General features: G+C 52.2%; 1 protein-coding gene across 8 annotated transcripts in view; it reads right to left on the reverse strand.

Moving 5' to 3' along the window:
• Positions 1–15,198, reverse strand: part of ARAP3 (ArfGAP with RhoGAP domain, ankyrin repeat and PH domain 3) — a 29,580-nt gene extending 14,382 nt beyond the window's left edge. For 2 of the 8 annotated variants that reach the window (XM_027970346.3, XM_027970345.3), the window contains exons 1-19: positions 14,260–14,694; positions 12,978–13,495; positions 12,806–12,867; positions 12,599–12,710; positions 8,731–8,931; positions 8,525–8,594; positions 8,136–8,256; positions 7,861–8,045; positions 7,664–7,770; positions 7,207–7,406; positions 7,030–7,115; positions 6,691–6,873; positions 6,414–6,549; positions 5,668–5,784; positions 5,072–5,219; positions 4,865–4,967; positions 2,606–2,825; positions 1,802–1,865; positions 1,402–1,565 (exon numbers count right to left, since the gene is read on the reverse strand). In XM_027970346.3, the coding sequence (XP_027826147.1) occupies positions 1,402–1,565; positions 1,802–1,865; positions 2,606–2,825; positions 4,865–4,967; positions 5,072–5,219; positions 5,668–5,784; positions 6,414–6,549; positions 6,691–6,873; positions 7,030–7,115; positions 7,207–7,406; positions 7,664–7,770; positions 7,861–8,045; positions 8,136–8,256; positions 8,525–8,594; positions 8,731–8,931; positions 12,599–12,710; positions 12,806–12,867; positions 12,978–13,495; positions 14,260–14,334 (2,872 nt within the window). In that variant the 5' untranslated portion in view covers positions 14,335–14,694. The other 6 variants (XM_042250597.1, XM_042250596.1, XM_027970348.2 and 3 more) reach the window with 6 other exon arrangements.
• Between the last annotated feature and the right edge of the window lie 12,403 nt (positions 15,199–27,601).

The raw sequence follows: 27,601 nt of genomic DNA on the forward strand, positions 1-27,601 counted from the left end.
CTGGAAGTTCATGGTTCAAGTACCGTGAAGCCTGGCTTGGAGTATTTTGAGTACTAGCGTGTGAGATGAGTGCAATTGTGCGGTAGTTTGAGCATTCTTTTGCATTGCCTTTCTTTGGGATTGGAATGAAAACTGACCTTTTCCAGTCCGGTGGCCACTGCTGAGTTTTCCAGATTTGCTGGCATATTGAGTGTAGCACTTTCACAGCATCATCCTTTAGGATTTAAAATAGCTCAACTGCAATTCCATCACCTCCACTAGCTTTGTTCATAGTGATGCTTCCTAAGGCCCACTTGCCTTCACATTCCAGGAAATCTGGCTCTAGGTAAGTGATCACACCATCGTGATTATCTGGGTCAGGAAGATCTTTTTTGAACAGTTCTTCTGTGTATTCTTGCCACCTCTTAATATCTTCTGCTTCTGTTAGGTCCATACCATTTCTGTCCTTTATTGAGCCCACCTTTGCATGAAATGTCCCTTGGTATATCTAATTTTTTTGAAGAGATCTCTCAACTTCCCCCATTCTATTGTTTTCCTCTATTTCTTTGCATTGATTGCTGAGGAAGGCTTTCTTATCTCTCCTTGCTATTCTTTGGGACTCTGCATTCAAATGGGTGTATCTTTCCTTTTCTCCTTTGCTTTTCGCTTCTCTTTTTTTCATAGCTATTTGTAAGGCCTTCTCAGACTGCCATTTTGCTTTTTTGCATTTCTTTTTCTTGGGGAGGGTCTTGATCTCTGTCTCCTATACAATGTCACAAACTTCTGTCCACAGTTCATCAAGCACTGTGTCTATCAGATCTAGGCCCTTAAATCTATTTCTCACTTAACCACCTAAGGTCCTAAATGCGTCACATGTGCTCTCTCACTATCACCACTATCCTGGAACATGAGACTGTGAGGAGCCCCATTTTCTTTCTTTTTATTTTTTGGCCATACCACACGGCATGTGGGATCTTCCTTGACCAGGCATTGAACCTGTGCCCCCTGCATTGGGATCGTGGAGTCTTAACCACTGGAACTGCCAGGGAAGTCCAATAGCCCCATTTTATTTTTTTTAATCTATTTAATTATTATTAAAGTTTTCAGCTGTACTGTGCAGCATGTGGGATGTTAGTGGCATGCGGGATCTTCGTTTTCTGAGTAGGTGTTGAACCTGTTCCCCCTGCATTGGGAGCCTGGATTCCTAACCATTTAACCAGCAGGGAAGTCCTGGCCCACTTTAAAGACGAGGGAACTGAAGCTCAGAAAGGCAGAGCAGCTTGTCACTGTCAGGTTGCAGTCTCTGGAGGCAAAGTTTTTGAAGGCAAGTCACATGCACGTCTCCCTCCTCAATCCCGTCTAACCAGCAGTGCCCATGTTCCCCATCCCTCACTAGCTCAGTGTCAGCCAGTACCCACTCACCATGCTGAGTGACAAAACTGATGCAGGCATCCACGATGATGGGGATGTCACCCCTGCTCATCTGCTGCTCCTGCAGCCCTGTGCCTCCCCCGCCGGCTGCCCCCGCAATGGCCGTGTTCCATGCTGAGAAGTCTAGCCGGCCCTCTGCCTGCAGATACAGTGTCCTGAGACCCGAGAGATCTGAGTCAGAGCCAGCTCCAGGGGAGCCCTCAGGCTAAGAGGCCCAGGAGCACAAGGATCAGACTTCCCAGAGACACCAGCAGGGGGCAGCAACACCCAACCCAGACAGGGCCCCTGACTAGGGAAGCGACTTTGAGGAAGTGGGCAGTAGTCCAGCAGGCCTGGGTGGAAGGTGTGAACTCTGTGGGGGCCCAGAGCCAAGAGTAGGGGAAAGACTTACCTCCCTGTCTCCACCAAAACCAAATGCTCTTTCTTGTCCGGGGTGTCAGCTGCTGAGACCACACCTTGGAGGAGAATCATGGGACATTATCATTGTCACCTTCATTATAGTGATTAATATTCATTAAGATATATTTAAGGTGTGTAGGTTCCATGCTAGGAGGTTTACAATCAATACTGCCTTAAACCTTATGAGTTACATACTATTATCCCCACTTCGGGCTCAGACGGTAAAGAATCCGCCAGCAATGAGGGACACCCGTTTCACATAAACTCAGAGAGGTTAAGTAACATGCCTCAGATTACTTGTTATGGCAAAGCTGAGCTTGAACTCAAGTTTCCTGTCTCCAGACCTTTAAAACACTATCCTACACTGTTCCTCTTTTAGGAGGAAAAAAGAATTCCCAGTCCCTTCTCTCAGTCCCCAACCAGCAAGTGACTCCAAATAATGATAATAACACACATAACATATGACACTTACTGAATACCTGTAAGATGCCTCCTGCCAGGTTCTGTGATAAGTGTTTTACAAGCATTGCCTTATATGAAACTTGTTACGTCCCTATTATTGTGCCTAATGCGAAGATGAGGCAACTAAAGCACAGAGAGGTTAAGTAACTTGTCTAAGGTCACACAGCCAGCAAGTGCTGGTGGGGTGGCGGGGTCTAAATTTGGGCAATTTGACTTTAGAACTTCTGCCTGAATCCACCATTCCTGCTATCTCCCATAGGGGCCCTAAATATATGAAGGTCCACTACCCCACCCCTCAGAGCCACCCTTCATCCCTGTCCCCAGCCCTGCTCACTGATCTCCTGTAGCCGGCGCAGATGCACCATGTCCTCAGGGGCTGGGGGGCCAGGGCCTGATGCTGGGCACAGGAAGAGGTGATCTCCACGAAGAAGGCCGAACCCAGACATCCAGAGGCCAGGGGCCAGGGTTGTATGGGAGGGAGACCGCAGCCACAGGCGACCCAGCCGCAGCAGCCCAGGGCCCAACAGCTGGTGACAGCTCAGTGGAGAGAACCACTGTGAGGAGGAGGACAATGGGAAAGAGGAGGGTAGGGAAAGGGACAAGAGGTGGGCAGAGAAGTAAGAGTGAGAGGGATAAGGGGAGGCAGAGGAAGACATGGAGAGAAAGCCAAGGAAAGAGGGGAATGAAAGGGATGGGGAGAGAGTAGAGGAAAGACCGGTGCAGGAGACAGGAGATGGATGGAGAAGAACAAGAAAGAAATGCAGTTCAATTCGATTTGCTCCAGCCAACACAGAGAAGACCTCTGTGCGGCAGGCAGTGTTATACCCTTAATTGGGATGTAGGGAAAGACAGCCTGGGTAGCTGCATGCTGTGACCGAAGAGTCACGAGGTCCCAGGAAGTCCCACCCCCAGGGGGCCAGGCAGAGGCTTCATGAAGAAAGGACTATTCGAGGTGTATCTCAAAGCAGTGCTTCTCAAGCTACTTGTGCTGAAGGAACAGGAAGTTTAAAATTTTTTTACCAATCTGTCACTAACCAACACTTTGATTAAAAAACAACAAAATGAATTACTAGGAAAGTGAAATGAAAAAAGAACGACATATAAAATATAAGACCCCAGTTCTTAAATATTAGACTCCACACATAAAATTCTTCTGTCACATTGCTATGAAAGATTCTAAATAGTGACTCTCAGGCTCTATACTTAACCTGTCATGGGCCGTAAGAGAATTCCTCAGCCAGGACCAGGTAACAGACCACGCTTGGGGTAGCACTGCCTTAAAGGATTTTTGACAAGTGGTGGCTCAGTGGTGGTGAACCCGCCTGCCAGTGTAAGAGACGTGAGTTTGATCCCTGGGTAGGGAAGATCCCCTGGAGGGATAAATGGCAACTCGCTCCAGTATTCTTGCCTGGGAAATGGACAGAGGAGCTTGCGGGCTACAGTCCATGGGTTCTCAAAAAAGTCAAACACGACTTAGCAAATAAATAACCAGAGATACTAGGAGGAGACTTGGAGGGCCATATCAGCGCCCTTAGAGGATATGGAGACAGCTTATTGGTGTGAGGCGTTCTGAGTGGGGTCAGAAGTCAGAGCAGGGGAGCGCTTCCTACAGAGCAGTATCAGATGCACAGACTACTGGTGAGGCCAGAGGGAGGCCCTTGAACCTTACCCAGGGCAAGTCACTGGCCACCTGCAGGGGTGCCGCTCAGAAGAGTAAGGCGAGGAGGGCAGCCAGAAGGGGTTAAGGAGGAACTGCAGGCTGCCAGAGCTCGTAACTTTCTAAGAAGCTGTGACGGGGTGGGGAGGTGGCACGCCAGGGTGATGAGCTGAAGGTGGAGCAGGGCTGGGGGAAAAGCTGTTTAAGGATGGGAGCGATTATCACTGTCATCCCCATTACTACTTCAGCACCCACAGATGGAAGACTTGCGGCGTGCCAGGCAGTGTGGTCTTCATGTGTGTCACTTAATCCTCAACCCTAGGGGGTAGATCTTTGACACCCACTCTATCCATATGGAAGAGCTCACAGTTGTGAGTTGGAGGACTCAAATCCCAGGATATCTGACTCCAGGGATCTAGATTTAATACCAGGGATCTAATTTAATGCCAGGGGTGGGGTGCAGGATGGAGAGAGAGTGGCTTGCCTGGGAATGGAAAAGCTGGGTCAGATGAAGGCAGCTTTGCCTGTGGACTTGGAGATCTGAGCCTGGGGGAGGTGGTAGGAGTCAGGTGGCAGCCTCTCTGTGGGAAGAGCCCAGCACAGTGCAGTCTGGCCTGTGAGCTTTGCAGACAGAGGCCTGACTTTTGTCCTGTGCTCTGCTGCCTTCTAGCTCTGTGAACTTGACTGAGAGGCTTCATAACCTCTGAGTTCTTTAGGTGTGAAATATTGATAACCCTTACCTCTAAGTGTTGTGAAAATTAAATGAGATATTGAGTGGGCAGGTTTAACACAGGACCTGGCACAGAGTAAGTGCTCAGCCAACCTCAGCTGTTAGTGGCAGTGGTGGGCGTGGCTGCAGGAATAGGAGGGGACAGGACGGGGGCAGGGGGTACAGGGAACCCATGAGCTATAGGGGAGGGGTCTCAGCTGTCTCACCTTGCCCAGGGCGCTGGTCCAGGCCTCCAGACTGTCAGCTCCATCTGTGCCAAAATGCTGAATCCTCCCCCCGGTGAGGATGAGCTCGAAGGAGAAGGGGAACCTGGAGAGATGAGGTCCGGGAGGAGGGACGGGGTGAGTCAGGGGGCTGGCAGGCTCAGGATCAGGAGTGGAAAAGGAAAGTTGAGAGAACAGGGTGGGTGTTACCTGTCGAGGTCACCTGGGTCAGTGGGTGGGGGGTTCACACCCAAACATACAACATCCTGGGGCTGGACGAGGTGGAGGGGTTCAGGGCTGTTTTCCGACACAAACATTTCCAGAGCCGCACCCAGGACACACCACAGTCGCGGGGGAGCTAAGAGGGAAAGTGGTGGTCAGCAGGCAGCAGACCTCTGTCCCCACTGTCAGAACTCCCATTTGCCAGATATTATTCTGTGCCAACCCCTCTACCTACGTATGATCTCCTGTAGGCGTCACAACTCTATGAGGGGAGTTTTACATTCACTCCTGTTTTGCAGATGGGGAAACTGAGGCTCAGAGTTGAAGTACTTGCCCAAGTCACATGGGGAGAAAGCAGCAGAGCTGAGATTTGACTCCCCCATGGTATGACTTCAAAGCACAGCCTCTCAACCATCACCCAATGCTGCCCCTCCCCACCCCTGCCATGGTCCCTCTGAGCCCAGCACCCTTGTCCACTTCAGGGCATGTCCTATCCCAGTCCTCTCCTCCTTATCCCTCTAGGGAACACTCCCAACCATCCTGGCTTCTGCTCATCCCCTCCCATCCCTTGGCTCCCCTCTCACCGTCTCGGCCCCTGCGAGGGGGTGGGGGTCCAGCTTTGTTGCTGATGGGACCACAGTACAGGAAGCTGCTGTAAGTGGCAGGCACCACCACTTCATTATACACGCCAGGGGAGGGGTCTGCAAGGGAAAGGAAAGTGGTCACATCAGGCCAGTGCAATGGAAAGGCCTGACCCCCTTGGGGAAGTGCTTGAATTGAGGAAGACAGTGGGACCCAACTCCATCAGCAGCATGGCCTAGTAGAGCCCAGTGGTGCTGAACCCCTCACCATCCAGATCAGAGAAGAAGGTGGCAGGCAGTGATGAGGCTTCTAAGCCAGCCCTTGCCCACTGCCCGTCTCCACCAGCTAGAGAACAAGTAAGCTCTGGGTGGAAGGCTCAGGCAGGGGCCCTCCTGTAGGTGCCTTGGCCCCTGTGGCATGACTACTGGAGACCAGCCTGTGTAAGATGACCATTTCTATGATCAGACTTCCCTTGGGCAGGTGAGACCTGACCTATGGGTTGACCCTGACAGGGATAGGCCAGCACTAACACCTCAAGCATCCAGATCCACTCCAGACAGTGGTCATTAGTGGTCATTTCAAATACCAAGAAATAGGGCCTCGAGGACTTGGAGGGCCATTGTGGCCAAGTTGGGCCATTGTGACGGGCTAGCTGAGAGGTAATTGGGGGCTCCCGCCAGAAGAACCAAGGCACAGATCAGGGCTGAGACTTCTTGCAGGGAGAGAGAGGAAGCCCTGTGGGGATTACCTGGGGGCAGGAGACTAGGGAAGCTGCCATCGAGGGCTGAGGGGGTCCAGGGTTCCTCTCCCTCAAAAGCTTCGACACAGAGGAGCTGGGTCATGTTCTTCAGCAGGTTGGGTCCTGCCACAGCTGCACACAGTGCCTACAGGGAGAAAAGGCCTCTGTCAACCCCAGGACATAACCTGGGAGTCCTGGGGACAGTCCTCCTGTCTCCAAAACAGCCCCCACTCCAAGTTTAAGCATTTCAACTCAGAGATCCATCAGCCCCAGCCTTCCCTCCTACCTGGAGAAGCTGGCTATGATCTGGATACTGAGGGTGGGGCTTCCGGAAGAGACCGAGCCGGTACTTCCGAGAGATGAACTCTCCCCGAGGGCCAGGGGTGGTATCTGGGTGCAGCCCCTCACCTGGGGGGAGTGACCCTGCCCAGAAGCGGTTGGCGCGATCGTTTCCCAGGACAATGAACAACTGCAGGGTCACAGGGGGCAGAGGCAAGTGACAGAAACTTGTATCCCCAGGCATTCCAATCCTGTCCCCAAGCTGGACCCAAGGCCTTTTCACACATGCTCCTTCCACCCCAGCCCACACCCCCAGACACACTTTTTCCCTCTGCAGACTTCTCACCTGCACTATCTCATTACTCCACACACTTGTGTCCAGCTTCAGGCTCTGCACCTTGGAGACTCCAGAACCCAGAGCCCGGTGCTGACCTGTTAGGGTGTGAAGGGCATGGGCACCCTGAGCCCTCCTGCCCCGAGCCCCCGGCCCCTCCCCGTTTCAGCTAAAGGCCCCAGCCCTCACCTGCGCACTGTTTGCAGATGACCACTCCCAGGTTGACCGCAGCCCAGTCTGGGCGGGAGGCGCCACAGTCCGCGCAGTGCCGGTTTGCCCGATTGGACCAGATCTTCTCAGCCACCTCGTAGTCAGACAGGGTCTCGGTTACTGCTTCCTGCAGAGCGGCCGCCCAGCTCTGCCGAGCCCCCCCAGACTCGGCTGTGAAGCTGAGGGGTGGACAGCCAGTCCGTGGGCCTGGACACCCACCCCCCTACCCACCCCACCACCCGGGGCATTCCTGCAACAGCCACCACAGCCATATGTGGGGCAGCCCAGCCCCTCCTGACATCCTTGACCCTGTTCACTGGACTCCCATCGGGACACACCCACTGACATCCTGAGGAGGAGGCCTTGGGGCCTCTGCACCCCACTGTCCCCCCTCAATGTCTCCCCCGGCCTTGCCTCCTGCCAGTCTGGGCCCCACCTGAAGCAGCGATGTGGTGTGAGCAGGTCAAAGCTGCGACTCTTGGTCTCCCGCACACTGCAGCCTTGTAGTTCAATGAAGCAGATCCCAATGCCCAGAGAGAAGGCCTGGCAGTCGGGAGCGGGGGCGGTGGGCAGGCACAGTGAGGTCCCAGTGGGCTAGGTCAGGCCCCTCGGCCCTGGCCCGGCCCTGCTCACCTGCTCACTCTTGTACAGGGCCAGCTCTCCGGGGCTCAATGCAGCAAACACCTTGGCCTTGTGCCCACGCAGCTCCAGCATGCCCGTGCGGAGGGGTCGAGGTGGCTGCGGGGGCCGGGGGTGGCCCAGGAGGCGCTGCTCCTTCAGGCAGGACTGCAGCGTGGAGCACCACATGTCCCGCTGAGCTGGCGGGGGACGGGGAAGCAGGTAAAGTGGGCTGTGAGCTCACCTGGCCTCCCCAGCCCTGCTCTGAACCCAGGGGCCCTGGCCCTCACCCTCACTCTCTGTGCGGAACACGAACACCCTCTGGCCAGTGATGACCTGGAACTTGTTGTCCTTGCTGCCGCGGGTCATCTCGATGGCCGTCAGAGGGATCACGCCCTTGGGGAAGGGGTCCTGGAGGGACAGACAGCGCATTGGCCCATGGGGACCGGAACGCAGGCATGTGCACTGACCCCTGGGGACCAGCACCAACGTTTAATGAGATCCGGCATTCATCCCACAAGCAGTGGGGTACAGCTGCTAACCGCGCTCCTTTTGACCCTGACATCAGTCACGTGGTGCCTGCCTCCCCTCCACGGGGGAATCAGCCTTCTAATCCTGAGCCTCTCTCAGCTCTCCCTCTCCCTTTCCCCAGGCCCCATGAAGCATGTCCCAGACCTACCTTATCACTGCCAAAGTACATCAGACTCCTCCCGTTGAACTGCACAAAGCGCCTCTGAAAGACGTAGTTTCTGGGGAAGGGAGAGGCTGAGATCAGTAACTGGTGGAGGCTGCACCCCAGGGGTCCTAGGATCTGGGAGCACTTGAGACCCGACCTCCACCACCAGCCAGCCTCCCGTGCCCCGCTCCCCTTCCCAGCAGCCCCACCCCTGAGGGGAGAGCTTGTCTAGCCAGCCACTGAGCAGGGGTGTGGGGCGGTCTGCCGTGGAGGAGAAGCTGGCATAAGGTGAAATGAGGTCATCGTTGGTCTCTGTGTCCAGGGTGGGCAGGGAGAGGGTGGAGTCCCCAGGCAGTTCAAGGCTGGCATAACCAGCATCCTCACGTGCCTCCAGATCTGGCCTGCTGAGCCTTGTGGGGGCCAAGAGAGAGGGGGACACACTTTAGAGCCAGTTCCGTGGACAGCCCCACCCACAGCACCTAGTGGAATGCCCAGCAGGTACCAGATCTGCTTTTTAAGCAGGGGAACAGGGAGGCTGAGAACCCAAAACATGAGCATGGATCTTCTTCCCAAGGCACGCTAGGACTTTTCATTTGAAAAATGTCAGTCCTTTGCCTCTGCCATTAGTATTACTTGGTGGAAAAGTTGGGGAATAACTAACACAGATGACTTTCTGCCACAGCTGCCTATCTCATCAATAAGTCTAATTGGTTCTTTCCCCAAAAAGTTCATGCCTTTCTCTCCCTGGACCAAGTTCCCAATAGCTCTCACCGAGGTGAAGGGAATTGTCTAACCAGTCACTTGCTTCCATTCTCGCCCTTCCACCAAGGATGCGAACAAGATCATTTCACGCACCTGCAGGAACCTCTACAATGACTTCCCGTTAACACCTGTCGAAATTCCTTTCCAGTGGATGCAAGACTGTGTACAGAGACCCAGGGCAACTCTGACGACCTCATCCTCCACTGCCTTCGCCTTGCTCACTACAGTCCAGCCACATTCTCTTCCCTAGTTCAGTCTTTGCCATCCTGTTCCCTCTGCCTGGAACACAATTCCCTAGGCTGCTTCTTCCCATCCTTCAGATATTCCTTCCCAGAAAGTCCTCTATTCTTCTGTCGCTTTCCAGTGGTTCCTTACCTCAGCTGTACAAATCACTTGGGAAACTTAAACGTATCTGCATATGAACCCCACATACATGCGTGCGTGCTCAGTCATGTCCAGCTCTCTGTGACCTCATGGACTAGAGCCCGCCAGCCTCCTCTGTCCATGGGATTTTCCAGGCAAGAATACTGGCATGGATTGCCATTTCCTACTTCACAGGATCTTCCCAATTCAGGGATTGAACCTGAGTCTCCTGCATTGGCAGGTGGATTCTTTACCACGTAGCTACCGGAGAAGCCCTGTGTGAGCCCCATGCCAGACACTTACATTTGAGTCATTGGGAACAAGGCCCAGGCATCTGTCATTTTCAAAGTTCCCCAGGCTGTAGTGCAGCTCAGGTTAAGAAACTCCACTCTATCCTATTTGTTTCCTACTTCATTGAGAAATTGAAGCAACCAGAGGATAATCCCCACAGACTCCCAGCGGCCCATCTGCCCCATTTCACATACACAGTTTTCCTCCTGGTACTATGATAAACACCCCTGTCTAAAGCTGATCTGTCCTCTGGGCACTCGGTTCCAGTCCTCTCACCTACACAAGGACATCACTCCAGACTTTGTCCCTTTTCTCTCTCCTATATCCACTAGTTTTCCCTATCAGATCATCCCTATTCACCTATGAATATACACAGCATTCCATGCTATTAAAACCCCTTTCTTGACTCCACTTCCACTATCAATGACCACTCAAACTCTCTGCTCTTCTTTGCAGAAAAACTCAAAAATGTTGTCTTCATATTTCCAGTTCCTTTCCTTTGTTCTCTCTTGAGCCCACACAGATCAAGCCTTCACTCCCAGCACTTGTCAAGGTCCCGAGTAACCTCCGTGTCACCAATTCCAGAGGTCAATTCTCAGTGCTCATCTTACCTGGCCTCTCAGGAGCATTGGATACATCTGACCTGACCTCTTCCTCCTCCTTATATCTTTTCTTCAGTTAGCTCCTGTGGCATCAACTTCTGATTTTCCTTTTACTTCACTAAGCATTTTTTTTCAGCCTGTTTCGCTGATTCTTCCTCTTATCCCCAATCTCTCGATCCTGGAGTATGCCAGGACCTTATCTTGGTCCTCTGCTTTACCTACACTCACTCACAGCTGCATACACCCATCTAAATGCTGACAACACACAAACCTAGATCTCCTGTTCAGACCTTTCCCCCAGACTCCAAACTTGTATATCCAACGGCCTATTTGCCACCTCTCCTTGGGCATATAATACACACCTCAAATTCAACAAATCAAAACCTGAGCTCCAAATCTACCTTACTCCTGCGTTATGCACAGTCTTCCCCATTTCAGACCACAGCAACTCCATGAACTTTCAGTTGCTCAGAAGAGCACTGTCAAACGGTCTTTGAAATTTGGTTGTTTTATGGTTTCAGCACAGCTCACACCAGACTAGCCACATTTCAAGTGTTCAGCAGTCACACGTGGTTACTGGCTACCACACCGGACAGTGCAGGCTCAGACGGAAACCCCTGAAGTCTTTCTTGACTCCTCTTTTTCTGTCACACTTCAATTTACTAGGACAGTTTGTCTTCAAGATATAACCCAAACCAACCACTCCTCACCCTTTCCACTCTCATAGCAGTAGCCTGAGATTTTTCACCTAGATCACAGTAAGAGCCTCCAAACTGGTCTCTCTGCTTCTGCTTTTGCCCCTACAGATCATTGCCAACACAGCAACCAGAGGGATTCTTAAAATGTAAGTCAAAACCCTTCCAATAGCTCGCTTCCCATTTCACTTAAGAGTAAAAGCAAAAGTCCCAGTATGGCTCCTTTGCCTCTCTGACAGCGTCTACCCCAGCTCTTCCCACCCTGGCCCCCTCTGTCCCAGCCCTGCTGACCTTGTCATCGCTCCCGGATTCCCTTGTTACATGGCCTTCTTACAGTCTCTATTCTAGCCATTCTTCCCACCTGCAGCATTCTCCCAGAAGGGCTAAGTCCCTCACTTCTTTCAAGTTTTAGCTCAAATATCATCTTCTTAACACTCTGGCAACTCTTGGTGAAAAACTGCAGTCCTTTCCCCCCTCACCCCATCCAGCCCTCTTACCCTGTTCAATTTTTTTCCTGGCACTTATCACCTTTTACTGGAGAAGGGCATGGCAACCCACTCCAGTATTCTTGCCTGGAGAATTCCATGGACTGAGGAACCTGGCGAGCTATAGTCCATGGAGTCGCAGAGTCGGACATGACTGAGCAGCTAGCACTTTCACTTTCACTATTACCTTTCAACATAGGAATAACTCACTTAGTACATCTACTGTTAATTGACTAATTTCCCACAAGGGCAGGGATTTCTGATCTATCCCAAATATTTACAACAATATCTGACATTCAGTAGGTGTTCAAAAAAGATTGTTAAATGAAAGAACGAAAGGCACTTCTCTGTATTGTAAGTCATATATCCATTTCTTTGCTGCTGCTGCTGCTGCTGCTAAGTTGCTTCAGTCATGTCCGACTGTGTGACCCCATAGAAGGCAGCCCACCAAGCTCCCCAGTCCCTGGGATTCTCCAGGCAAGAACACTGGAGTGGGCTGCCATTTCCTTCTCCAATGTATGAAAGTGAAAAGTGAAAGTGAAGTTGCTCAGTCGTGTCCGACTCTTGGCGACCCCATGGACTGCAGCCCACCAGGCTCCTCCGTCCATGGGAGTTTCCAGGCAAGAGTACTGGAGTAGGGTGTCATTGCCTTCTCCGATTTCTTTGTCTACCTGTTTTATTGTCTATCTGTCCCCACTGAGTCACAGGCTGCCTAATGGGAGACTGGGTCTGTCTGTCACATTCACCCTGAATCTCAGTAACCCAGCTGGCACACAGTGGATGCTCAACACACATCTGATGACCAACGGGGTGGTGGTTGAGCCGCCACCAGCTCAACCCGCTCCTCTTCCTGCCACTGTCACTCTGTGGACCACTCACCCGTGTTCAGCCCTTTCCTGACAGACACCTCTGCCTTCTCTTCTGTCAGGGGCCCCTGGGACCCCCACGGGCTGGACACCATAGTACAGGCAACCAGGGTCCATGATGTGCACTGGCAGGTGGAGAAACAGGGGAAACAGGGAAGAGGTCAGGTGAGAGTCCTGAATGGCATCGTTCCTTTCCCCCAACCCATGATAGTCAACCTACCTGTGCCCGTTGCGGGCCTGAGGGCAGGAGTAGGAGCAGCTGTCTGAGAGCTGTCTGGGGCCCTAAGGAGAGAGGTCTAGTGGTCATTCAGGGAGAAAGAAGGAAGGACAAGCCCTCATGCCCTCCTCCTCCCTGCCCCCAGCATGGATCCCACGGAGCCGACCCCACTCACATGTCCTGAGCTGTCTGGGCCCCGCCTCTTAAGTCCAAGCCAAAGTAGATGACATTGGGCATCATCTCCACAGTATTTGAGGCCGATGGCTGCTCGGAGGAGGACCTCGGAGGGACAGTAGGGGACCTCGGACTCAGGCTGGGCTCTGGGCTCTTGGATCCCTCTGGTCTCCAGACGGCTGGACTGAACCCAGGCCTCTGGGTGGTGGCGGAGCCACTGAGTCCACCAAATACTGTCCTGGGCTTAGGCACAGGCTTGGTGGGCTGGCCTGGGGATGCTGGGCTGTGAGAAGGCTCCATGGCACTTTCAGGCTGGGGATCCGGGCGGCCCTCGGCAGTGCCCGCCTGCAGCAGGCGCAGGATGCGCTTCCGGTGCCCCGTGGCGTTGACGCCCAGCTGCCTCAGCTCCTCGTGGCCCAGGCCACGGGCCGCCCCTGCCGTAGCCAGACCCTGCTGCCGGAACGCGTCTGCATACTGCTCCAGGTGCACCGAGGCCAGCCACACAGCGATGTCCAGGTCCTGAGGGGCAGCCATGGGGGCTCAGGCCATTGCTGGGGGAGGGGCAGGGTGAAGGGAGGGCTCAGGCTGAGATTCCCCCTCCCTGTCCCAAAGTCTGAGGCTTGGACAGAGGCCACCAGACTCCAGTCTTCCTCCAGAGAAAATGACCAGAAGCCTGTGATCCGGAGGCAGAGCCAACCCCAAACATTGGAAAGGGCCTCCCCATTGTAGGAGCACCCCTGCATTTGCAGAGAAGGAAACTGAGGCCAGGGAGGGGAGGAGGGTTGCCCCAGGCTCGTGGCAAGTTGGCTTCTTGGTCAAAGTGTTGGCCCCTTAGCTCCCACCCACGCAGTGTCTGGGTCAAAGCTCTGCATACACTCAGGTCAGCAAGCCTAGGACAAGATGTCAGAACCTTGCAGGGGTGGGGATGACAGGGGCTGGTGGGGAGGAGGGGCCCACGATGAAGCTGCTATGACACAGAGGAGAGGGGAGGAGGAGAGGGGAGACGCACCTCCCACTCCCACTGGTTCCAGAGCTGAGTACAGGCTCCGGCCATCCTAATCCTGGTCGTTCCCAGTTCCTCCTCCCCTTCCACCTATTGTCTCTGCTCAGACTTCCTTCCTGTCCCTCCAGCTCTGGCCGCCCCCACATCCTGCCTGCCTTGGTCAGGCTGTCCAGAAAGCTCTAGGCAGTACCAACATCTGGGCAGAGGCCACTTGGGGAGTGAGGATGGGGCAGAGAGATGAGGGACTAGGGGTACACCAGGGTCTCCACTCAGCACCCACCTGCAGTATCTTCTCCCATATGTGTGCGCCAACTGGAACACCCACCCTGCAGGAACTCACATTGTGAAATGACATCGCCCTACCTCTGCTTTCTCCAAGCCTTGCTCTGCCCTGTCCATGCCTTTGGATTCAGGTCTCTGAGGCTCTGTCCCATTCTACCACCTTGACGTAGACCCTGATCTAGTTAGTACCTAGACCTCTCTTGGATCCTGTCTCCGTGAGTTTTTCGTCTACCCTGTCCCTGTCCCCACCCCATTCCATCTCCATCTCTATGTCTAAATCCATCTCGGTCCCTTCCTTGTTCTCCTGTCATTAAGCCTCTCCTTGACTCTGTCTCCATTTCAACTAGATCTTCAGTTTTGTGTCTCTGGCCATCTCTGACTCTTAGGTTTCTGTCTCTGCCTCTGCCCGTACTTCTCTCTCCCAGTTTCTCTCCTGCGGGGTCCTTCTTACCAGGACTGCCTCTCGCCCCAGCGTCAGTTCTGGCCTCTCTCCGCCTCTCTGCGGCGGAGCCCCCTCCCCAAGCTAGGGCCCGGGTGCTGCACCTCCCGTCCTGACTCAGAGTCCAGTTTCCCGGTGACTCAGGCCCGACTCGAGGGCACGGGACTGAGAACTAGGAGGTGAGCGGGGCAGGAGTGCGGGGGTGGGGGGCAAGGGGGCGGGCAGGGCAGCGCAGGGCAGCTCCGGCTGCGACGAGGGAGGGGGCAAGGAGGGAGGGGGCAGAGGCCGGCAACCGGAGGGAGGGGCTGATCGCGGCTGGGAGGGGGAGAGGGGAGCGCCGCGGGCGCGGAGCGGGGCTAGGGATCCCACAGAGGCCCTCAAGGTGATGGGGAGGAGTCTGGGAGGCAGGATCCGGGGGGCACGGGGGTCCTCACCTCACTGCGCGGCCGCCGTCCGCTCCCCGGTACCCACCCGCCGCGCCGTCCGAGGCTCCGGGTCGCGCCGCGCCGGCCCCGCCTCCCCTCAGCCCTCCCCCGACGGAGCCCCGCCCCGTCCCGCTCGTCGGTTCCCTCCGCGGAGGCCCTGGCCACTCCTTGTGCAAGCGGCGGTCTTCAAAAGGTTTGGGCTCCTTACCCAACCGCTGTGCTTATCTCGCAGCCTAACCAGCTCAGCCCCTTTAGGGGCCCAGAAAGGGGAGCGGGGAGAGCCGGAACAGGGTTGGAGGCCGAGTCAGCCTTAAAGAGCGGGACAAAGAGGCAGAGACTAGACGGAACTTGGGACAAGGGTAGAACCGGAGAGAGAAGGAGGGTGCTGCGAGGGACAGGCTTTGCATCCCCGCCGCCGGCCCCTCCCCGTCCGTCTGGTCAAAAGGGGAGGGAAAGCATAGGATCCTAAGTCCCCAGGGCACCTCTCCCACACCCAGCAGGGTGGCTGGACTCTGGTACCCGGTTAACGGGGAACAGAAGCTGACATCCACAAGTCACAGATATCCACAGCCTTCCAAGCTGGCAAACCTTCAGAAGCCCCGCCATCTAACTTGGAGCGAAGAGGCCGAAGCCCAGCAGAGGAGCCCTCAACTGCTTCTCCGTCTTCAAACTCCTGGTGTAGGTTTCCTCCCAGGGATGCAGGGCAGCAAGGCAACATCCTCTCAAACCAGGCTTTGCGGCTGCCCTTTATGAAGATAAGGGTGGTGCCCTGTCAGCACGGTTACCCAGCAAGCAGCCTTTTCATCCTGGGGTGAAGCCCCTTCTTCCCACCTCCCTATTGCAATTTGGAGGGGAGGGGGTGAGAAGAAGGCCTAAGGATAACCTGCTGCTCTCCCTTCTTGGCATCTTGCCTGGAGCCCCAACCTTGGAGCCTGTCCCCCGGGACCTGAGGCACTTCCCCCTCAGAGCTGGGCTGGCCTTTAGCTGTGTGTGGTGTTGGGGGGTGGGGGGGGGGGACACCCGCTGGCCGGCTTTGCTTTCCTGTTTGTACGAGAGGAAGTTGGCTGTGACTCAGCAGACACAGGAACTGTCTGTCAGTAGCTAGGGGAAGACCCCTGCCCCCTGGGGAAGGTGAAGGGAATGTGGGGAAGTGCCTCCTCCTCTCCCAGTTGCCCCAGCTTGGAACTGGGCAGCCATTTCCAGCATCCTGGAGCCCTTCTGGCAGAGAGGGAGAATGATAATAATACTTAAAATGGCCATAATAATGGCTACCAATTATTGAGCACTGACTAGGCCCCAGGCCCTGTGCAAACACTGCTTTGCAAATTTTGATTCATTCTCACCACAACCCTTAAGATAGGGAATTTTACCACCTCAATTTTACAAATAAGGAGAGTTTTCTGAATGCCTTTGTACTGGATGGGTAACTGGGGGGCCAGAAGGCTCTTCATAGAACTCCAGCTATAAGTGAAAATTGACCAAGGGCTTTGGCTAGTTCTTTCTGAAATCTATCAGCTTCTACTCGAAGGCCAGCTTCCCCCTGGGAAGCTCCCAGCCAGTGACCCAGCTCAGTGGAGATCCTAAGACAGGTCTAGTCTTGGGAGATAGGTGGCTCCCCTGACAGCGGACATTGACTAGAGAATTCCCCCTAGGACATTTCCTCTCAACCTTCCTTCCTTCCCTCTCTGTCTCATAGATCTCCCAGCTAGCTCCTGGCTCCCTTCCTCTTTCACAGGCATTTGCTTTACTCAAATCCTTGCACATTTCATCCTGCCTTGGCAGCTTCTTCTTGGAGGATTCAGAGTAACTCAACAAGAGAGGAGAGTTAGGTAAATTAGTTCAGGGCACAGGGAGCTTGAGGGATGGGTGCCAGGGGTCCTGGTCAGGACTCAGATAAAGGAGTTCTGAGCCTATTTTTCTGTATGTCAGGCCCCCCTTTGACAATCTGGCAAAATGTATGGACCCAGCCTCAGAAGAATGTTTTTAAAAATGCATAAGATGAAATATGTAGGATTTCAAAGGAAACCAGTTATATTGAAATATACTTATAAAATGATTTTGTGATATAATAATATATGTGCTTCTGTATTAATGCTTTAAATAAGATCTAGCCGTAGGTTGATGCCTCACATAATTTTGAAGCAGTGATGAGTGTAAATGATAAAATATCTGCAATGCTGCAATCTGATAGAAAAATATATATGATTTCTACTGGTGACAAAGTCATAGTTATGGCTAATAGGACTGGTTTGTAATTCCTGTTCTAAATGAAGGACAGACATGCTACATTTCAGCTAGAGATTAGTGAAAATAATGTGATTTTTTTCCCATCCAAGTTCAGTGACTCCTAGTTAAGAACACTTGAGTCAGAAGGTCAGGGCAGAGCTGCAGAGGAGACCCAGCTCCCTCAGACCCCACTTCCCTTCTCTGACTCAACCCTTTGGGGCCAGTGGAGCATCTGGCCCTTGGGTGATATCTTCCTTTCCTCTTTCTCCCTGGCTCTTCTCAGTTTCTCTAATCTCTGTCTCTGTCTCTGTGTGCCTCTGTCTGTGTCTCTCTGTGGCCTCACAGTCTATCACTGAGGGGACAGGACAGACTCAGGGGATTCCTGTACCCTGGGCACAGTGGAGCAAGGAGAGCTCTTTAATTCCAGGGTCACTGGGAGCTGAAAGAGGGGGTGTCCCTGAGCCTCGGAGTTCTGGGGGGAAGTGTGGGTGTTTCCTTCCCCACCCCCTTTTCCATTCTCAGCCTTCTTAGGGGCAGAAATAGGCCAAGACAGAGGTGAGTAGTGAGAATGAAGGCAGGAAATGAAGGTATCCCAGGCCCCCTGGACTTGTGTCCAAGGGATCTTTTCCCAAACTCCCCTCTGTGGAGCTGCAGTCTGGAACTGAGATGTCGAGGCTATCCTCTACCCACCTCCAGCCCCCCAGGAGAGCACTGACCAGCTGACCAGGTATGGGGTGAGGGCACCGGGGCTCTGGAGTGAGCCTGCAGCTGGTGCCAGCCCCGACCTTCATGAGTGGGCAAAGGGAGATGGAGGGCCTCAAGGAAGAGGAGCATGGGCTTCTGGGGTTGATATTTTCTCTGAATACTTAAGAAGGGGGGAAGCACCAAGTCAGCTCTCTCCTTGTTGGAGTGCACACCCTCCAAGATGATTGGGACCAAGGGAGGACTGTGGGTCAGAGAAATTAGGGACAGAGAATGGTCACAGAATGTCCTGGAAGAGCTGAAGGCATCCTGGAAGAGAGCAGGGGGAATGGTAGTGTGCAGGATGAGCCAGCTCTTAGGAATGAAAGTGAGACAGGGATGGTGGCTCTTGTCCCTTGAAGGGGTTCCTTCCCGGGGGGCGGGTTTCTTGGATCCCTGCTCCTTAGCCAGACCTCCTTCATTCTCACTGCTCAAGGAGTCCACCCACAGCAAGCCGGGCAAATCCAGGCAGTGCCAGGGAACTCACTTTATATTCCAGGGACAGCCATGGCTGGCAGTCTGGGCTGAGCTGCCTTTGCCTTTGGGGGTATCATCTTTGGTACTACTTGGAAAGAACTCTCTCCAGACGTTAACCCTGGACTCCCACAAGTTCACCCTGGCAAGAGGGACTGTGTTACCAGCTGTCATCGTCTGATCTGCCTGCTCTGGTCTAATCCAAACATAAGCTGCAGGGCTCACATGACCCAGAGTATGCATAGAGCTACAGTTTTATCAATAAGGTACAGTCCAGAAACCGAAAAGAATGAACGGGTTCTCCAGTGTTTCATCTCTCAAATGACCTTATAACATACAGCAGCACTTCCGTGTGTTTCACAAACCTCAGTTGTCTGGGTCCTCTCCTTGATAACCTATCTCCCCAAAGACCTTCTCATAGCCAGCCCTGTCTGCCTCTCTCCCATGGTCTTTTTTGTGCAGTTTGATTTGACCTCTCTGGCATTTTGAAGGGAGACAGGAGTAAGAATGAACCTTAAGCTTAACCCTAACACATGGGATAAAGGGGCATTAGTGAGCAGAGGAAGGGGCAGAACCAAGCAGGGGTGGTGGTATGGAAGGGAGCTTCTAATAGCCCTTCCCATGTCTCTGCTCCTCCCCTTCCCTACCCACACTGTAGACTGACTACTACAACCCCCATCACTTAAGAGACCATTTTGCTCACTGGAACGGGATGGTATGATGTAGTAATTAAGAACAAAGCCTCTAAAGTCAAAACCTGACCACACCTGTACCAGCTCTGGGACCTGAGCAAGTTACTCACATCTCAGCTCTTCAGTTTCCTTTTCTGCAAAGTGGGGATAGTAATAGTGCCTTCCTCATAGGATTGTTGTAAAGATTTATCCATGGAAATATATAGATAATATGTGCAAAGGGCATGAAACACAATGAAGTGTTCATAAACACTTCCCACTCTTTGTCACTATTTTCACCAGTCACTTCCACGGTGACTCCAGAATACAACCAGCTTGCTTGTTACCCCATCGCCCTGGTACATCCCATGATCTTGTTTTAATCAATCATCCCATGGCATCTATTGTCAAATTAGGGCACGTTGTATTTGTCCTACTTCTGCCATCCCCCAGGGTCCCTGGTTGTCATCTTGTCAGTTCCACCAATTTGGTTATTCCTCATCCAATTTCCTGTCACCCCTGATCACCTCCATTGTCTTCAGTGGCCTCCAGATCTCACTCCCGTTCCATGTGGTAGAGGGCACAACCTCACCCACATTTGGGCCAGTCGGGCTGGAGGTGGGCTCTGAGGGGCATGTTTTTCGCAGGAGGAAACACTCCCCCCTTCGATTATTTCATTTATTTCTCACATTTCTCCCCATGTTTAGATATCTGTCATATTTTTATTGAGCATCTCTTATGAACCAACCACTGCTCAAGGGTTTAGAGATTGCTGGGGTCTATGGTTGGCCACCCCGAACTATGCCTCGATGGCATATTGATTCTTTTGAATTAAAGTTACCTAAGAAACAGCCAGTGCAAGAGGGACACCCTGACTTTCCTTTCTGTCTCTCTGGAAGCAGGAAACCCATCTCTCATGTGAAAGGTGCCCTCCCTGCATCTGGAGGTGGAAGGGCGCCCTTATCACCAAAGATAGAAGGTCAGGCCAAGAAGCTGGTATAAACAAATCTTGTTACTTCTTTAATTTACTGCCCCAAGACCAAACGCTGTTTAAATTCTTCACTAATTGGGCACCCGAAACCCAAGCTTCTTAGTCCTGTCAATCTCATATATTTATTGTTTCTTTTTCTAAAAAGTGCAAAAGCTACCTGCTTTGGCTACTTCTTAGGTCCCATTTCTATGAGACCTCCATGTACGTGAATTAAAATTTCTTTTTTCTCCTGTTAATCTCTCTTGTGTCAATTTTATTGTTAGTCCAGCCACAAGAACTCAAGAGGGGTAGAAGGGGAAATTTTCCCTCCCCAACTAGGTATAACAATGAGCACAACAAACAGACTGCAGAGAGGGTGGTCTACTAGGGGAGTGAGAAACTTATCAAACAAAGAACCCCAAATAAATGTATTAGTACACACTAAAATGGGTGTTCTGGAGGAAGCACTGTAACAACTTGTAACAGAGGAAGCTGACCCAGTCTGGGGTTCTTCAAAGGCCTGTCCAGAAAGCTGTGCTTAAGCTGAGATCAGAAGAAAGGTTAGGAGTGAATTGGGGGTGGGAGGGAGGGTCTGACAGGCAGAGGAATCACAATGGGATGCAAGCCTGGTGAGGAATAGAGACTTAGCAAAAACCCAGGGAGTTTGAGGCCACCCAAGATTAAGGGACCTCAGGGGCCAGGCTGTGAAGAAGACTCTTGTTCTTGGTTGGGATCTGGTCTCCATTCTCAGAAGAGTTTAGACAGGTGATACATTTTTAGGAAGATGGCTGCACGAGACTGGTGAGGATGAGTGCAGTCCTCCCCACCCCCAGTTTCTCTGGCCTGAGGACTGTGCCATCTCCCTTACCCACACACTCCCCTCCACACAGCCCCTCCCCAGTGCCCTCCTCACATTTTTGTGAGGATGAGGTCATCGTGGGGGAGGGGAGGGAGTTCCAGGCTTCTGAGCCTCCTTTATCCTGGAGGGCCAGGGCGGCCCTGGGAGGGGGAGGGGAGGAATAAACACAGAAGAGCTCCCATCCACCCCCATCCCCACCCCTGAAACTAGAGCCCCGTTCCTTCCACCCTAGGCCGTTGATGTGAGCCGTATCTACAAGGAGGTATTTTAATGCAGTTTCACTGCCAGACAGTTGAAGAAGGGCATTGAGTCCTGCACTTTTAGCACTGGCTCCCCTTGGGACCTTGGGCAAGTCACCCCCTCACAGCTCTGTTTCCCGATGTGTACATTTTGTGGGCAGGGATCTCATGTTCAGCATAGTGACTACAGTTAAGAATATTGTACCGAATCCTGGAAATTTGCTAAGGGAGATCTTAAATGTTCTCACCACACACAAAAATGGTAACTATGTGAAGTGGTAGATGTGTTAACTAAGCGTCATTGTGGTAATCATTCCACAATACATATAAACATATATAAAACTATTACACTGTAGACCTGAAATTCATACAATTCTGTCAATAAAGCTGGAAAACAATTTTTTTATGGCTCCAGCCTCCTTGCAGTGGAAGCATAGTCTTAATCACTGGACTGCCAGGGAAGTCCCAAAGCTGGAAAGAAAATTTAAGGTTCATGGGCAGCATGAACCTTTTCAGGAGTTCCCTGGTGGCCTAGGGGTTAGGATTCTCGGCTTTTACTGCCATGGCCCAGGTTCAGTCCCTGGTCAGGGAACTAAGATCCTGCAAGCCATGCAGCGCGGCAAAACTTTTATGAGAATTCTCCTTCGATGGCCCCTGGTCGGACACGACTGAGCGACTTCACTTTCACTTTTCACTTTCATGCGTTGGAGAAGGAAATGGCAACCCACTCCAGTGTTCTTGCCTGGAGAATCCCAGGGACGGCGGAGCCTGGTGGGCTGCCATCTATGGGGTTGCACAGAGTTGGACACGACTGAAGTGACTTAGCAGCAGTCCCATTTATGTGGCCCAGGAGGGCAGGGTCGACTGCCTGGGGCTCAGGTCCCAGGTCTACCTGCCGCTCTTTCTGCCTTTAATATGCAGAAAAATAGGGTCTGGCCTGGAGGTAGAAGAATGACTGGGAAGACCCCAGAAACTAGCAGAACACAGTCTTTCTTTAAAAAAAAAATTGAAATATAGTTGATGTACAATATTATATAAGTTATAGGTGTACAATATAGTGATTTGCAAATTTTAAAAGTTATAATCCATTTATAGTTGTTATAAAATACTGGCAGTACTTCAAGCAGAACAGTTTTAAGCCTGGACTTCTGCCCCAGCCTGGAGTACTTCCTACACATCTAAAGAAAGGGAGAGTGAGGCCAGAACTGACATTAGGGACGTTTGGTCTCTTAGTCTCTGCTTGAACTTCCTCCTGCCCTGCCTCCCTGAAAACCACCAGATTGCCACTGGGACGGTCCCTCCTGGGGCACATAACTCCACCTTAGTGTGAAGCTGTGCTCTAGAGATGGGGTCATGCCAGAAACCTGCAGTGTTTATAAACTGGGGGATGTGGAGGAGCCAGAGGAGAGGGAGGGATCTCAGGGAGGAGGGAGGTCGCTCAGGCCTCATCCAGCCCCTCTCCTTGTGGTCACTGTTCACTGCTCTAGACCTTCTGCTTGAGGCTGCCTCCCCCCTCCCCTCAGTACTACCTGCTCGCTTCTGCGGTTTTTACTGTCCACATCATCCGAGAATCAGACACTCCCCCTCCCAAGAATGTGAAGGGGACTCAGAGGACCTCGCCTGCAGCTCTGCAGGGATGGGCATGTCCGCCAGATGCAAATATTGTCCTCCCTTCTCACCTCAGGGCTCCAGCCACTACTTCCCCAAAGCTCCCTGCATAGACCTGTTTACAGATGACAACTCTCACTGGGACTCAGCTTTCTTTTTTTTCCGTTTAGCAATAATCGAGCCTTGGATAAATCTCACTGGCTATGATACTGCCACTGCACAAAGCTGGGGGGACTCAGCTTTCTACCCTCCCTCCCTCCTTCATTTCTCAGGTGCCCACCTCCTTTGTCAACAAACCCCAACTGGAAAGGCCTTGGTTGGATCCTGCCCTCCCCACCCCCCACTCCTTCCCTGTCTTCATCTCTTTGGCTTTGGCAGCAGGACTAGAGTGGTCAGGCAGGCTCTAGCAGTGATCATGGCGTGGGACACATGAGGGGAGACAGCTCTCAGACCCCCCTCATCTTAGGCCTTCTAGAAGCTGTTTGTGGCCAGGATTCAGGTGAAACCCAGGGGGCCAAGGGTGAGACAAAGGGGGACGGGGCCAGAAAAGATGTGCAGGCGGGGAGGAGCACTGCCCTGAGATCCCGGCTGCGTTTCACGATGGACATGCAACATGCGGGGGCCTTCTGCTGAAGGCTGTGAGGGGACTCACACTTTGGAGTGGCCCACGGTTCCCACCCACAACCTAGCCGCCCCCCTGCTCCGAGTGTCAAGGTAGACCCCAAGCTTCTGGGTTCTGTTATCCAGCCCCAGGTTGGCACTCGGCAACTGCACAGCATGGCCTTTCGTCTAAACCTAAAAGCAGAGGAGCAGCATCAGAGAGAGCAAGGAGGTAATCAAGGCATTTGAGAAGAAAGGTTTGTGTCTCCAGGCGGCCCACCACTGGAGCTGCTGAGATCCCCTCGAGCCTTCTGGTTTTACCTGACTTACCTACTGCAACGCGGTGCCTCCATTTTCTTTCATGAGAACAAAGTTGTCATCACCTTCCTTTTCCTCAAAGGGAGGTACAGTCCACTGTAAACAAGTCCCCTTTAAGATAGTGCTAGATGGGATCTCAAGGAAGATACAGGCAAGAGGGTTAAGAAGCAAGCCGGGGACCCACAGCCATATCTGGTCCTGAGTCCAAACTGATGATGTCATCTCTCGCTCCCCTTCCCCTCAACTAGCCCTTTGCAGATCTGGGCTACTAGCCTGATAATATCATACAGACTCTTGTCCCGGAAAGGTGTGGTTCTTTGATTATCTGCCCTTTTGGGATTTTCATTTTTGAGGTTGTCCATTGTCAATTAGCACCGGTGGGACAGTCTAAGAGATGCCCCGTGAATCCCCTGACTGGGTCCAGGAGTACCCTGCCCTGCCTTCATTGTATCTACGTGTGTTCTATCTAAAGCCACGCTTCCTCCTGGCAACCAGGATCAATGACCTTGAACAGTACAATGATGCCCTTTTTGGCTATTGATCCCCTGGTATAGGGGCTTCCCTGATGGCTCAATGGGTAAAGAATCTGCCTGCAGAGCAGGAGACATAGGAGACGCTGGTTCAATCCCTGGGTCAGAAAGATCCCCTGGAAATGGCAATTCAGTCCAGTATTCTTGCCTAGAAATCCCATGGACAGAGGCGCCTGGAGAGCTACAGCCCATGGGGTCACAAAGAGTCAGACACAACTGAACAACTCGGCATGCACGCACACTCCTAGTGTGAGGAGCTTCAGGTGGCTGGGTTTAGTGGAAACATTACTGTCTTCCCTGGTTGTAAGCTCTCCCTTTCTGGGAACCAGGACCTCTAACTGGCACAGCCTGAAGTTCAGGGGACTAGAAGGAAAAGTAGTGCAAATCTGAGAGTGAGATAGTCTACTTCCACGTGGATTCTGAGACCTGTAATTTCCAGGTAGAGGGGACACAGTGCTATTCAAAGCAAGTACCCTGTCAAGGTCCAAACCCACAGGTGTTGTACCGCTGCTGGCATCTTCTGAGCATTCAACAGGTTGCTCTGATGTTCTGCCAGGCCAACTGCTTGTGGGTGCTGTGGTACAATTGCATAAGAGTGATAAATCTGCTGATCATCATCCCATGATTACTTCATACCATATATTAAAAAAAAAAAAAAGAAGGGATGGAAGCCCTAAATGTAATAGCTGAAAGTGTAAAAGTCTTAGCTGGCCCCACTACTGCACCTTCTTTGTGGAGGCTCCGTAGACAAGGAAGACAAGCGTGAATCCTGAGCGCTCACTGGTTCCAGGAAGGATGAATGATGGTCCCCTTCAGGGTGGAAGGAAGGGGTTCAGGGCAATCCTCCTGCCATCCTGGCTTGACTGGCTCTTCTATGCCACGCGCTTGGGGTGGGTCTTGTAGTAGGTGGGTCTTGCAGCAGGGGGGTCGAGCCCCCAGCGTGGTAGAAGCAGCTCAGCCTTGGTGAGGGGAGCCCGTGCTGTCTGGCATACACAGCAAGCTCATCTCTGGCCCACTGATGCTCTGTCCAAGGGCTGTGGTGCAGGCACTTGGGCTGGGCAGGAAGAGAGGCCCCAGCTGATGAACCATTCTATTTGCCTGGTTCTGAGCTTCCTAGCAAAGGATGCCCTGCAGCGTGTTTACCTAAAGATCAGAAGTGTGCACACATGATGCCCCCACCCAGGATCTGTCCATCTACTGTTCCCCCATCCTGTTTGCTACCTATCCTGGTCTTATTCATTCCAGGCTCCTGACCAACTGGCCAAGACATTCATTATTTCCCAGGAATCGGGGAATATCCACACCTCCGTCCATTCTTCTTCTGGACCAAGTGTACCCTTCAAAGCTTTGCACATTGGGTGGGATTTCCCTTCCCTTCCCTTTTGATAGCTTAAATAAATTATCTATATATTTATAACGTATACATGTTTGCTGCTGCTGCTGCTGCTAAGTCACATCAGTTGTGTCTAACTCTGTGCACCCCATAGATGGCAGCCCACCAGGCTCTTCCGTCCATGGGATTCTCCAGGCAAGAGTACTGGAGTGGGTAGCCAGTGCCTTCTCCATATACGTGTATATATTATATATAATATATTTATATATTTACTTAATTTCTTGCCTGTATGCATTGCACTTAGTTCCCTGACCAGGGATCAAAACTGTGCCCCCTGCAGTGGAAGTACAGAGTGCTAACAACTGGACCATCAGGAAAGTCCCCATGGATGCTCTTTGGGGTCACCCTGAGAAAGCCATGATGTGGCCACAGTCCACTTCCAACTCTCAACAGCATATCACAATGACCCTCTGTGAATCAGGCCTGTGTCCCATCCTTGTCTATCAGTTGGGCACAGGGAATCTAACAAGCCACATGAGGTTTGTGACCTAATATCCCCCTCCATGCTATCTGTCTGTGCCTTCCTCTCCATTCCTGACTCATTGGGAAGCACCCCCTCACCTCTCTGGCCTCCAAATTCCCTTCACACCCTTGACAGGCCAGGTCAGATGGGGCCTTCTATGCCTTGGGGAGTAAGGCTGTCTCCCCAAGGCTCAGCATCCTCTAGGCAGTGATGCTATGATAATATCACCAGCAATAGCTCCCCCACTGCCAGGCAATGTGCTAACAAGGAAGGCCAGGACAAGAGGGAAAAGAATGAGGGGCCTAGGACACACACGTTAAGAGGGTGTCTCAGTGTCCTCAAGTTTTGTGTCCTTAAATTTGTTGTTCCAGGGACCTCACTTGCTTTTCCCTTGTCCTGATCCTACTAATAAATTCTTAACATATATTCGCCCCTGTCAGTCCCACAACTAAAGATTATCATCCCCTTTTGATGGATGAGGTAACTGATTCAGAGGTTAATTTGCAAAAGTCACAATATTAGTACTGGCACAGCCATGTTCTTCTGATTTTAAGGCTTAAGCTCCTCATCATTTAGCTATATTAGCCTATCTTAGCCTGACCTGAGCCCGAGAGGAAGCTCCCAGCTGGCGATCCTCTGGAAAGTGGTAATTCCCAGGCAGGCTGCAGGACCATGATCCACACTGTGCCTCTTCTGCAGGAGCAAAATTGATACCCATTTTCCGCAGGCCATGAGAGGAAGGGGCAGATGGTGACTGCAGCCATGAAATTAAAAGACACTTGCTCCTCGGAAGAAAAGCTACAACCAACCTGGACAGCATATTAAAAAGCAGAGACGTTACTTTGCTGACAAATGTCCGTCTAGTCAAAGCTATGGTTTTTCCAGTAGTCGTGTATGGATGTGAGAGTTGGAAAATAAAGAAAGATAATCGCCGAAGAAATAATGCTTTTGAACTGTGATGTGTTGGAGAAGACTCTTGAGAGTTCTTTCAACTGCAAGGAGATCCAACCAGTCAATCCTAAAGGAAATCAGTCCTGAATATTCATTGGAAGGACTGATGCTGAAGCTGACAAACACTTTGGCCACCTGATGCAAAGACCTGATTCTTTTTTTTTTAAATTTTTTAAATTTTATTTTTACTTTATTTTACTTTACAATACTGTATTGGTTTTGCCATACATTGACATGAATCCGACACGGGTGTATACGAGCTCCCAATCCTGAATCCCCTCCCACCTCCCACCCCACATCGTCTGTCTGGATCATCCCCGTGCACCAGCCCCAAGCATCCTGTATCCTGTATCCAACATAGACTGGCGCTTCGTTTGAAAAGACCCTGATGCTGGGAAAGATTGAAGGCGGGAGGAGAAGTGGACGACAGAGG

Source organism: Ovis aries, chromosome 5 (genome assembly GCF_016772045.2).
Source record: "Ovis aries strain OAR_USU_Benz2616 breed Rambouillet chromosome 5, ARS-UI_Ramb_v3.0, whole genome shotgun sequence".
Classification (NCBI taxonomy): domain Eukaryota; kingdom Metazoa; phylum Chordata; class Mammalia; order Artiodactyla; family Bovidae; genus Ovis; species Ovis aries.